Source organism: Dreissena polymorpha, chromosome 11 (assembly GCF_020536995.1).
Source record: "Dreissena polymorpha isolate Duluth1 chromosome 11, UMN_Dpol_1.0, whole genome shotgun sequence".
Classification (NCBI taxonomy): domain Eukaryota; kingdom Metazoa; phylum Mollusca; class Bivalvia; order Myida; family Dreissenidae; genus Dreissena; species Dreissena polymorpha.
The window spans coordinates 30,366,058-30,378,824 of record NC_068365.1 but is presented as its reverse complement, the minus strand read 5'-3'; the positions used below and the strand labels follow the sequence as shown (position 1 = coordinate 30,378,824).

Below are 12,767 nucleotides of genomic sequence, written 5' to 3'. Positions count from 1 at the left end.
TTGCAAAAAATTGCGAGCAGCTTTAATACCAACTCGCAAAATCAAAAGCATTCTTGCAAATTTGATGGAAACATACAAAAACCTTGGACATTAGTTTAGTACTATTTAAACAAAATAAAAGTACTTAACATGTATACACATTTTATTTCTGCAACCATACAAAGATATCAGTTCCTTGGACCATAAGGACCCACATCAGGTTGATTGACTATCTTCATCTACAACAAGTTTTAGTCTTATTTTAAGGTATTTTTCCCATTAATTCACTGTTTTCGTAGAAGGATTTAAAATCCGTTTTTTCTAACTAAACGGTTAACTTTGCTTAATCTTTTGCATTATGTATATTTTGTGTTATTTCCGTCTGTGGTTTTAAAGTGAATGGTCGACTGTTTCAATTCCTTTGTACCAATACCATCGGCGTATCTGTATATACCAGTCTACATACAAGGTGCGCGCTTACGCATAAGGGTACTTGGGCGTTCTATAAATTGACTTAAGATTTAGCGATCATGACGTCGAGCAGCATTATACCTACTCATTTCTTTTCACCATTTATTTACTCGCAAAAAAATACTAGTGGCTTTAAACTTAACTCGCAATCGGTATTTTTTACTCGCATTTTGCGAGTGTGCGAGTGTTAATTTCGAGCCCTGTACTTGTACCGAATTGCATCATAACTTTAAATAGCAACATTACCAGATGTTAGTGTTTTCCGAGGAGGGCAAAGGGGCATGGCCCATTACTTTCAAAAAGGGCATTTTAGCGCGCAGTTTAGGCAAAAAAGGGCAAAAACGTTTCGTGAATACCTGAATTAGGGAGAAACATGTAATCGCATTAGAGGCAGTTGTGGAAAAAATATAAACAAGCACATTTAATGGTAATAGATGTATTTATGTATATAGATGTATAGATGTATTTAACTTACTATGATTTATATTAATATAATATATTTACCTTGCAATGTACATTTAAGTTCCATGCTGTTTCAATAAACTGTACAGCACGACAAACATAATAAAGCAATATATGCATATGAATCTGATTATACACAGATCCACTAACATATAAATGAAACCATGTTTGTCCCATTTTCTAACAATAATCTTGACAGATGTTTAAAATAAAATTGCGAGTAAATTGATCGCTAACAATATGCAAACACTCGTTTCCGTGACATACATCCACCGAGTAGATTACAAATAAATAAATAATGTTGTTGCTATCTAAAACATTTTTATGCATCGTTGATTATCACAGACATTTCATTAATTACTTCTTAATGTATAATCTCCATCGTTAATACAATCGTTTACGACAATATTTGCAATTTTTGCCGAGTCACAATTTAATTCTGTATAGTCTGCCATGTTGATAAAATGTAAAATGATGTAAGCGACAGGTGCGCATAGCAACGTTAAATCGTATACGCGATTCGCATTTTGTTAAATTAGTATACGTCTCAGTAATTATTTCAATAATTAGATCTAATTATCTTCAAGACGAAAACGATAAAGAATAAATTTGTTTGTGATTTTAAATGTAATTATGCGTAAAAATATATGTTTTGATATAACTAAATAATGCATGCAATGCACAATTGCCACGAGAATAACATCGAGTTTTTCATCAAAAGTCTCCGAAGAAATGATTTTATCGTGGAGGAGTACAGATTGCCGACCGAAAAGTGCGCTTGGTATAACATAGCCTTCGGCATTATCGATTGATACTGACACGAGGTTATTCACGCATGACTAATTCACAGCTTTGGAGCAGTCAGTAAGACCTACCTATAAATCGAGCACTGTTATAGATTAAATCTGCTCAATTTATATAGTCGATTAGACGTTGACGTCTCTTGAGTAAATCAAGCACAGTGGGAGCGTCACAGACAATCAAGGAAGCTGATTTTGCGGACCAAGTTAGATTGTAAGGCAATAAAGATGTTATCGATAAGGGCGCGTGGCAACATTTGCCTTTGAAAAAAAAGGGCGCGTAGCGAAATTGCCTTTGAAAAGGGCAGAGTGGCGATCCAGGAGGGCGGTGTGGCTTTTCGCCACGCTAAAATGGCCTGGAAAAAACACTAGATGTTTACTCGACAGTTTAGAAAAATGATAACCGCATGTGTTCATGCAATTCTGTAACACTTAAAACGTCATTGTAAGCATTTATTTAATCATGTCTCATAAAAACGCGTATATATTAGGTATAAGATATTAGGTAATAGATAGGGTAGTAGAGAGTATTATGCCAAACAGTGCCGGCTTTAGTTATACCACTTAGCAGGTATATAGATGTTAAAAACAAATTAAATTTTCGTCTCATTTTTTCTTTGAAAACGCCAAATCAGATATCTTGAACTCTCGTTATCTCGATATTTGTTCTTGTTCCCGCCGATTTCGAGATAACTAGAGTGGACTGTATATGGAAGTCAGCAAAACATTTCAAAACAAGACTATTGCCAAGCAATAAATGTCCCCTACCGGCTCCACCATTGTCAGAAATTCCACCATTGTTGGATTAAAAAAAAAATCATTGTTGCCATAGCAACCAGAATTTTTGACATAGGAACAAAATGAAATGACGTGCATAATTTCCATATTGCCATCTATCCATGTTTCAAGTTTCATGAAAAAAAATGAAGAACTTTTAAAGTTATCACAGGATCCAGAAAAACACCATTTTCAGCAGTATTTCTAGTCTATTTGTTGCCATAGCAACCAGAATTTTTGACGTAGGAACAAAATGAAATGATGTGCATTATGTCCATATTGCCATCTATCCATGTTTCATGAAAAAATATGAAGAACTTTTAAAGTTATCGCAGGATCCAGAAAAGTGTGACAGACAGACTCACAGACACACACAGCGCAAACCATAAGTCCCCTCCGGTGAAACCGGTAGGGGACAATTATGACTGAGACAAATAATTTCCCACAGAAATATGTGACTGCTATATGATGCCTACTTCAAGGTGGGCATAAAAACAAAGGCGCTAGCCAAGCTGTTAAAATCATAACTTTAAACATCACATCATAGAAATACGTTTTTCTGTCACTGTCCTTGCAGGATAAATTAATTGGTTGTCTTACCTACTACTCTCTGGAACTTTTCAATATTTATACAAATAAACTTTACGCACACTTATGTCATGCAATCTGCTCGCAACATTTGGCCTTTACACCAACCTTGATCGTCTGCCATGCTTTCTGTCTCTTTCACCATCTCTTCTTTGGTCTCGATCTCGTGACCTTGACCTTTTTCTATCTCTATCCCCTGACCTTGACCTCTTGCGTCGGTCCCGAGAACCAGAACGCCTCTTTTTGTCGTCCCTCTCTTTCGATGGTCTGTTGGTTATGCCCTCCTTGCTACGTTCCATGCTGGCATCATTTTCGCCATTTTTCACTCTTTCCTCTCCGCCTGTGGGCAGTTGTTCAGCATTGGAGGAAACTTCTTTGTCTTGTAGAGGTACTAGTGGTACAGCAGTGTGTCCGTCTATAGTGTTCCCATCACCTGCACCATTCTTCTTTGACTCTCGTCTGAAAAGGGGAAACTGGCAGTGCTCACTGTTTCTGATGTAAGAATTATGTTTGCCACATGTACACACTTTTGTAAGCATTTATCATAACAAGAACATGTATCATCCCCTTTTTTTCAGGATAGTGAACATGCATATAAACCATTCTGCACACAATTTGAGCCAGTACAATTAAAAATCTATTTGGCATTATTTCTTGGCACTCACAATTTTTTCAGCACTATTATTTTTTAGCACATTTTAGCCTTATTACTATTTCAGCCACTATACAATAATAAATGTACTATAATAGAAGTCATGCCACACAGACCTAGGAGATCTGGATGCACTTTTGTCAAATCTGCTCCGTCTAGGGGATCTAGACCTCTCCCTGCGGCCACCTTCACCCTCCCTGGAGAAGAAAATAATTTTAAATTGTATTGATTGAACCAAAAAATAGTTTAAGTAAGGTCACGAGTCTTGCTCAGGGAAAACGGGTTTTAATTCTTTTGCGTAGTGTTGTCCCTGGTAAGCCTGTGTCAGGGACAACACTTTACGTTTCAGCTGGGTTTTCACTTCAATCAAAAAGACTTCCTTTTAACGAAAAATACCGTACAAGCCAAACGTGCCGTCCCTGGTAAGCCTATGGAGACTGCACAGGCTTTTCTCGGACAACACAATATACACATGCATTTAAACCTGTTTTTGCAAAGTAAAGCTCATATCTTGGGCCACCAGCAACCGACCTCATTTCATAAGTATCATCATATTGGGGTTCAATGCTTTGTTCACATAATCTTTAAAAGCACAATACAACTATAAAGGTCAAATTTTACATCAACTTTCACTATACAAGCCAAATTACACAAGAACAGAATATTTTACATCACAATTGAAGTTTGTGCACAGGTATTCTCTTTAGAGGAATTTTCTATAATAAAAACACACTGACACAGTATATTTCAATAGCAATCCTTGGTGTGGTCATAACATTAATTCAAGTTTACTACAGTGCCGTTAAATCACAGCTCCTATCCAGATAAATCTGTTGCATACCCCCCCCCCTTTACAAACATCAAAGAAATCTTGACAATAGAGGCCAGTAAGTGCTGAATACCTTTTCTCAGCATTCTCCCTCTCTCTCATGATGGCAGCTCTGATCTGTTCCTCGGAGACCTTCAGACTGGCTGTAATCCTCTCCTGCTCCTCCTGAAATGTACACAAGAAGGGGGTACTGCATTAAAAGACACTTAGGCCAAATTTAGGGCTAGTTTTGACTACAACTCTTTCAAAATTGAAACTATGGAAATTCAAAAACTTCCTAGATAACATTTGTTCAATTATGTAAGGGTGAGCAAGTTGAAAGAATATTTGAGAGGTGAAGAACAACAACAACTAAAATATTTCTCTGAACATAATAGCACAATCTAAATAAGAATATCATTTCTCCAGCTAGCTGTAAAAAGCAGGGTGTAACACCGGTTCTCATTATGGATACGCCCTGCTGCTCTTCGTGCTACCCTGCCTTCGTTTTTATCAGTAAAAATGTGAAAATAAAGGACAACAAATTTAAGCTCTGCAATAATACATAAATCACTTGTCAACCCATAAAATCACTATAAACAAGAGCTGTCTACATAGGATGACATATGCCCCCAATAAACGCTTTGATAGAAGTTATGAGCATTTTTCAAAACTTAAACGCATATTTCGAAACCTAAACGCGGACCCTAACTTCAAGGTCCAAGGGGTCAAAACTTGTGTGCGTTTGGAAAGGCCTTGTACATATACACATGCATACCAAATATGAATGTTACATCTGAAGCGATATAGAAGTTATGAACATTTTACAAAACTTAAACGCAAAGTGTGACAGACAGAAGGACAGACGGATGGACAGTGCGATCACTATATGCCCTCCTTGGGGGCCATAAAAACTATAACACTATTATGAATTGCATCTGATATAAGATCCTGGCTGACGCTAAGCTCTTCTTGACATAAGACTGGTCTTGATTAAATAGTAATTAGGCGACTGCACAGGCAAAGCAGGAAAAACCCTTTTGCTCGAACTGGATTTCCACTTAGATAAAACTTCTTTTAAACAAAAAAATCCATAAACAGGGCTTGCACTAAGAAATAAATTTTGGAAGTCCTGACTTCCTGCCCTTTAATTATGGAAGTCCCACTCAAAAATGTTGGAAGTCCAAACAACTTTAATGTTGATGTTAACGGAATGTCAACTGCGTAAATGATCACAAACTCTTCCCATCCATTTTGGGTCACTGTACATCTGTGGAAGTAACTAGATACATGTATATCTTACAACAAGGCGGAGACTACCCTAGGCTTTAAAAATAGGGAGAAGTTTGGAAAATCAGGGTATAAGTTTGTGCAAACAATATCGACTTAAAAAACAAAACATGTTAATTTCAAAACTTTGATTATTTCCATCATTTTACTATGTTCATTTGTAAAAACAATAAATTCTCATTAAAATCTATGTAATCATAACACATTTAAGTCATTCAACACATTTAAGTAATTTGAGATATGTGCGGTTGCACATTTTCATCACATATTTATTGTCATTTTATTATCCTCATTCCTATGACTGCATTTGCAACAAAACACAATGATGAATCTTAATGAATGGTCATGATGGAGCATCTAGTAATGAGTATATCAATTACTGTTTATCCGAATACTATATATGTCCGAAATATGTACACTTAATAAATGCCTTACCAGTTAAACTTCAATAATCCAAACTTTCCTTGTTGTTATCTGGTTTAACAAACCTTATCAACTATTTGTTACATTTTGTAAATCCATTTAATGTTTTCTCCATTATTGAACCAACATTACTTGTAATTTGAATCGCCAGCTTTGAACTGAACGCAGGTTGAATGTTACAACAGGTCAGCCATTTGCAATGTCGAAAATCATGACGTAGCAATTTAATTCTACTCGGATAATTTATATCTAATCAAGGAAATGTGTTTTCTGAATGTTTCTTACTAGTAAAATGACTTGTTAGTATAGAAAATGAACTGTGATTCCAGTTTATATAAGATGGTTATTACTCGTAATTATCGGTGGATTAACAAACTGTGAAAACTCGCGGGACCTACGGTAGTGAATCTACGTAATTAATTAAACTTTGATCAATTTTGTTTTTCTTTAATTATTTTTGCCGTCTTTCTTTTACCGTACCGTCTGCCCAAAACCAGCAATTATCTCCTAATCATTAGACAACATATGACACGCGAAGAGACACGAGTGTGTTGTTAAAGCAACCAATTTTAAGCGACTGCTTTGACACGGTCAATTTGCGATCCGCGCGGGGGGTAAATTGTGTAACCGTTAGATAAACAATAAACTTGCTAATCACCTGCGGGCGGTAGCAAATATAAGGAGGCGGAGTTTAGACTGATCGAGACGTGTGCAAAACACATTGAGTCGGCAGAAAGAAGTGTTGATTGAAGTGTTATTTTAATCGACAGCTTACGTCACGAGTTGCTATTTTCGGCGTATGACCAATTTTAAGGAAGTACAGTGGACGTCATGGCTTTTTTTTATCGGCGTATGGAAACAATTATCGGGCGTAATATACGGCCGTACGCCGCTTAGTGCAAGCCCTGCATAAAGCAGAAAGTGTCATCCCTGATATAAGCCTGTGAGGACTGCACAGGCTAATCAGGGTCAACACTATATGTACATGCATTAAGCTGCAAACCCGAGACAAACAAAAGGGAAGACAGAGCATAAGGTTACCATCAAATAGTCAATACAGTATGGTTCATATGCTTATGCATCTTCAAACTAGGGCGTAAGATACACTGCAAGAGTTGTTCAATAACATTGAAATCAACCTGTCTCTTTTTAATCTCCTCCTTTTTCTGCTCGACAAACTTTGCTGGGATACCGCCAATGTTCTCCTGCGCGCTGCACAGCAGCTCCCACAATTCGCCCATGAAAATCCTTGCATTTTTGGCATTCAGGAAACCCGTCAGGTTTATCTGCATCTCCTTTGCATTGGGAAACTACAACGAAACATGGGAAGATGGCATGCATAAGTAACTGTAATGGCAACAGGTTGGCCTTTTCTTTGGAGCTAAAGGCTAAGAAAGTGTTTTTAGAGACAACTGTTAAAGGTAAAACATAATCAACCAATTGACCAGGTTTGTACTGTGAGAATACAAATAGCTAGCAAACCCAAACATCAAATAACTTGATAAGAGCAATCGTTTTGACAGATTAGTCTGAACAAAAGCATAATTATCAATATAAGCATACATTTACCATTTTTCCCAAAAAATGCTTAAATGGTTGAGAGAAATTGAGAGCAAATTAATGTTTTTGTTCCTTTACTTATTTCATTTTTATATAAAGAGATACATGAAAATCACACACCAAATTTGACAGTTTTGTTACGATGCAGCATATTTATATTCCTATACAGTCAAATCAAAATAAGCGTCACATTTTCCACCAAACAATGGGCAAATGATGCCCATAGAAAGGCATCGTTCCTCAAGTCTTACCTCATGCTTGAAGACCCTAGATGCACATCACCACAACAATTCTAGGGCCACAACCTTTTAAAACAAATACCAGACAATAAGGAGTAATTAAAGTTTACACTACTTATATAAGACACTTGTATGTTTGTTTTTATTCTCCATATTTTCGCACTTATTGTCGAAAGATTTTCAAATAAGATATTTCTTAGATATTCTTTTCAATTAAAACAGCTGTTCAGGAGACAAGAGTGAATGCCCTCTAATATAGAAGTTTCCCAATTTCCCAATCCCGTTGCCTTCAATTTGTCAAACACACTTTCACTACAACAGAAGACACGATTACAGAAAATAAATTTAATAAAGTGAATACAAACCAACGAAAGGGTGGCATTCAAGCGATGCTCCAAATTTGATATTTCATTTTATCTGGACCTTGCTTTTGATCAATGTTCCATGGGCTCGAAATTCATCAAGGCGATCGATTATTAAAGATCAGCTCTGATATTAAAGGAAATAGTCAAAAATAAGTACAAGGTCCATGAAAGAGTTACAAAATATTTCAATTCTACAAATGTCAGTTGTTAAAATTACAAATTTTACAATTGTTTTATGATATCAATATATTTTCTTTAGTAAGTATTAATAGACACACTGCACAATAAACCTGTTTCTATTCTTTTTTTCAACCTAATATATTGTTGCAAGTTAGCAACACAATTATTGAAAGTCACTGTAGGCACAAATAGAAAGATTTGGAATATAATATAATGTTTCTATTGAATTCACATTGAAAAATACTATACTGACCGACAATGGTTCATTTATGCGCAAAGAATAAAACCATTTAAAATTCCAATGTTAACTCACTACAAGGTGCTCAATCTTTAGAAATTCTTATTAGGGAAACAGCATCTGATCATAAGCACAATTTTCTGGCAGATATCAACAGAGAAATCTGAGCAAACAAAGTCTGAAACATGTACTCTACATCTTCATAACTAACTACATATATTGTTACATACTTGCAAATACAATGTACATGTATTTGCACATATACAGAAACATAAACAAGAATTTGTAAAAAAAATATCTTAAATACATCTGCAAAATTTGTCTTTTCCTATTAAAATGTACTTCACCAAGCAATTTCATGAAGCATAAAATATACCAGTAAGTATGAACAACAACATTCACTTAAATGCACACAGTTTCATATCTCACAAATCATAAGTGACTAAAAACTTTAAGCAACAGGACTATATTGTATTACCCTTGCTTCCAGCTGGTTATAAACAAACTCGACGACCACATCGTCTTCCGCAGCTAGAAGTTCTGTCACTCTTGTGGCAATCCATGGCTTCATGGTGTCCACATTCACCTTGGTCATGTCAACCTGTTCACGCAACATACATTGCAGAGGCTTATTTAAGTTCAGTGCCAACGCAATAAAATGCAAGTGCTATGAGTTACCACATGGAATGTCATCAACAACACAAACAAATCTTTTTAAACCATATTAAGAAATAAATATTACTTAATAACCAAAATAATTGTTTACTGATGACATTACTATAGAAAACTTTGTAACATTAAAAATTGTACTAATATTTAATGATTTATGCTTGCGCTTTATGATCTTTAATACATGCATTTAAGCAAGAGATCAAAATCAACCTCTTTAACCTTTAAACCTTCATCTAACAGATGGCAGAGAATATGTAGAGTTAAGATATTGTATTTGCACTCGAAATGAGACAGACTTTTGTTTAATTAACACTATAAACGGCTCCTGTAGGTCAGATTCGACCACTACCATTCTTTGCTGACAACACCTTCTGACTTTCTTTAGGTGAAATCCTTTTCAAACTCCAAATAAAAGTATTAAAGTTACTCACAGGTAGCAGTTGAAAAATTAACAGCAATCATAACTAAACTTACTTGTAAAGGAAACAGAGGCTTATGAAAGCATACATGTTGCAGGCTGTGAGATAACAAACAGTATTAACAATCCAAAGTCAGACAAAGAGAAGTGTTTTAAAATATTGTTTTTTCCGTAACTTAAATGTTTAGGTGGGAGTCTTCAGTGCTATATCAAAAAATATCCATGTGTTGCCACATCTCAAATAGTTCTGTAAACAGCCCTGCAGAGTAAAAAAGTAAAAAATTGTCAATTTTACCAACCTTTGTTTCAACATTTTCTGAAAATTTCATCTGTTTCATTAACTTCTTCTTCTTGTCAGCAAATCTGTTGTCTTGGTCTGCACTTGTGCCCTGAAAAATAATTACTATGTTTTACAAGCAAACAGGAAAAAATCAGAAAAGACATACACTAATCATGCAGCATTTTCTTCTATGTCCTTATTGAGTACCAGTAAACAGTACTTTCCCAATCAAGCAATGCTAAATCTCTCACTTTGTGTCAGAAGAAATTCCTAAAGTGAAGGTAAGTTGCCACGGTTTAGGTCTAAAATCAAACTCAAAGCGAGTGAACAGTTCAAATCAGTTAGTTGTGTGTAACCAAGCGCATAATTAGTTCCATTTTTTTTTAAACAGCACATTCAATCAATAGAACTGTTTCCGTTTCAGGTGTATTTTACAATTGATTTCAGTTCTCGTTTTCTAACCCGATTATTGTTTTAACTAAAATGAGTCATGATAGTAATACCAGTCCTTCCTAAAATTAAAATTTATTTCCAGCCAGGAGATCCTATAATCATGCAGTCTTTGCCGGCCCTGACTCATGATCATTTCCAGCCCAAAAAGAACAAGAGCACCGCCTTGCGGGTGCAGACCGCTCATCTATTTTCTTTTTAAAGGTGAAGGGACTCTCATTTTCAATCACAAAGGAGGGAGGAGTGGAGTGAAGAGGGGTGTATAGTGTGGGGTTGTGGACATTTATTACATTATCTTCCAAAAAAGCGAAAAAAAAAAAAAAAAAAAAAAAAAAAAAAAATCGGGGGGGGGGGGGGGGGGGGTATAGTGTGAGGGTGTGGTGATAATTTGTGAGATGATCTTAAAAAAAAAAAAAATAAAAAGAATCAAAAAAAAAAATTTGGGGGGTGGGGTGGGGTGGGGGGGTGGGGTGGGGGTATAGTGTGAGGGTGTGGTGGTCATTTGTGAGATGATCTTAAAAAAAAAAAAAAAAAAAAATTAAAAAAAATTGGGGGGGGGGGAGGGGGGGAGGGGGGGGGGAGGGCACGGGGGATGGTTTGGGTGAAGTCTATAGTGGTATGTCAGGTAAGAGTAGTTTCATCAAAGTATCAATCAAATCTAATCATAAATAAAGAAGTTATGGCAATTTTAGCAAAATTTAATAATTTGACCTTGAGAGTCAAGGTCATTCAAAGGTCAAAGTAAAATTCAAGTTGCCAGGTACAGTAACCTCATGATAGCATGTAAGTATTTGAAGTTTGAAAGCAATAGCCTTGATACTTCGAGTGGATCGAAACACAAAATTTAACCATATATTAAAAGTTACTAAGTCAAAAAAGGGCCATAATTCCGTAACAATGACAACCAGAGTTATGCAACTTGTCCTTTTACTGTACCCTTATGATAGTTTGTGAGTGTTCCAAGTATGAAAGCAGTATCTATGATACTTTAGGGGTAAAGTGACCAAAACATAAATCTTAACCAAATTTTCAATTTTCTAAGTATAAAGGGCCCATAATTCCGTCCAAATGCCAGTCAGAGTTACATAACTTTGCCTGCACCGTCCCCTTATGATAGTTCATAAATCTTGCAAGTATGAAAGCAATAGCTTTGATACTGTAGGAATAAAGTGGACCTAAACACAAAACTTAATCATATTTTCGATTTTCTAAGTATAAAAAGGGCACATAATTCTGTCAAAATGCCAGTCAGAGTTACATTACTTTGCCTGCACAGTCCCCTTATGATAGTTAGTAAGTGTTGCAAGTATGAAAGCAATAGCTTTGATGCTTAAGGAATAAAATGGACCTAAACACAAAACTTAACCAAAATTGTCAATTTTCTAAGTATAAAAAGGGCACATAATTCTGTCAAAATGCATGCCAGAGTTATCTAACTTTGCCTGCCCAGTCCCCTCATGATAGTAAGTAAGTGTACCAAGTTTGAATGCAATAGCATTGATACTTACTGAGAAAAGTGGAACTAAACGCAAAACTTAACCAAAATTTTCCATTTTTTAAGTATAAAAAGGGCACATAATTCTGTCAAAATGCACGCCAGAGTTATCTAACTTTGCCTGCCTAGTCCCCTCATGATAGTAAGTAAGTGTACCAAGTTTGAATGCAATAGCATTGATACTTTCTGAGAAAAGTGGACCTAAACGCAAAACTTAACCGGACGCCGACGCCAACGCCAACGCCAACGCCGACGCCGACGCCAAGGTGATGACAATAGCTCATAATTTTTTTTCAAAAAATAGATGAGCTAAAAATGATCATTTAAGACAAAAATGTATTTTTTAACAATATTTTATTGTAAATAAACTATTAAACCCTTTCCCCATCAGAAGCAAAGTGAAAATGGCTTTTGCAACCAGCATAAAGCCAGAACAGCCTGTGAATAACTCACAGCCTGTTCAGGTTTTATGCTGTTTGCTGCCCATGATTATCTATGGGTTCGAAATGAAGCTTTAAAAACTTGACTTTACAAACGTTGAAACGTTTCTGCAAATAGCTTACGGAATTCCATTTTCGCCATAATTTTATTACCGGCAACAAGGTCCTGCAATATAAGTA

The 12,767-nt window shown here is 35.8% G+C and overlaps 1 protein-coding gene across 1 annotated transcript in view; it reads right to left on the bottom strand.

Moving 5' to 3' along the window:
* LOC127851264 (serine/arginine repetitive matrix protein 1-like) overlaps positions 1-12,767 on the bottom strand; it is a 50,316-nt gene that overhangs the window by 25,856 nt on the left and 11,693 nt on the right. The window contains exons 2-7 of the mRNA XM_052384908.1: positions 10,222-10,311; positions 9,311-9,433; positions 7,390-7,560; positions 4,632-4,723; positions 3,846-3,926; positions 3,186-3,536 (exon numbers count right to left, since the gene is read on the bottom strand). Of these exons, the coding sequence (XP_052240868.1) occupies positions 3,186-3,536; positions 3,846-3,926; positions 4,632-4,723; positions 7,390-7,560; positions 9,311-9,433; positions 10,222-10,311 (908 nt within the window). The remainder of the gene's footprint in view (positions 1-3,185; positions 3,537-3,845; positions 3,927-4,631; positions 4,724-7,389; positions 7,561-9,310; positions 9,434-10,221; positions 10,312-12,767) is intronic.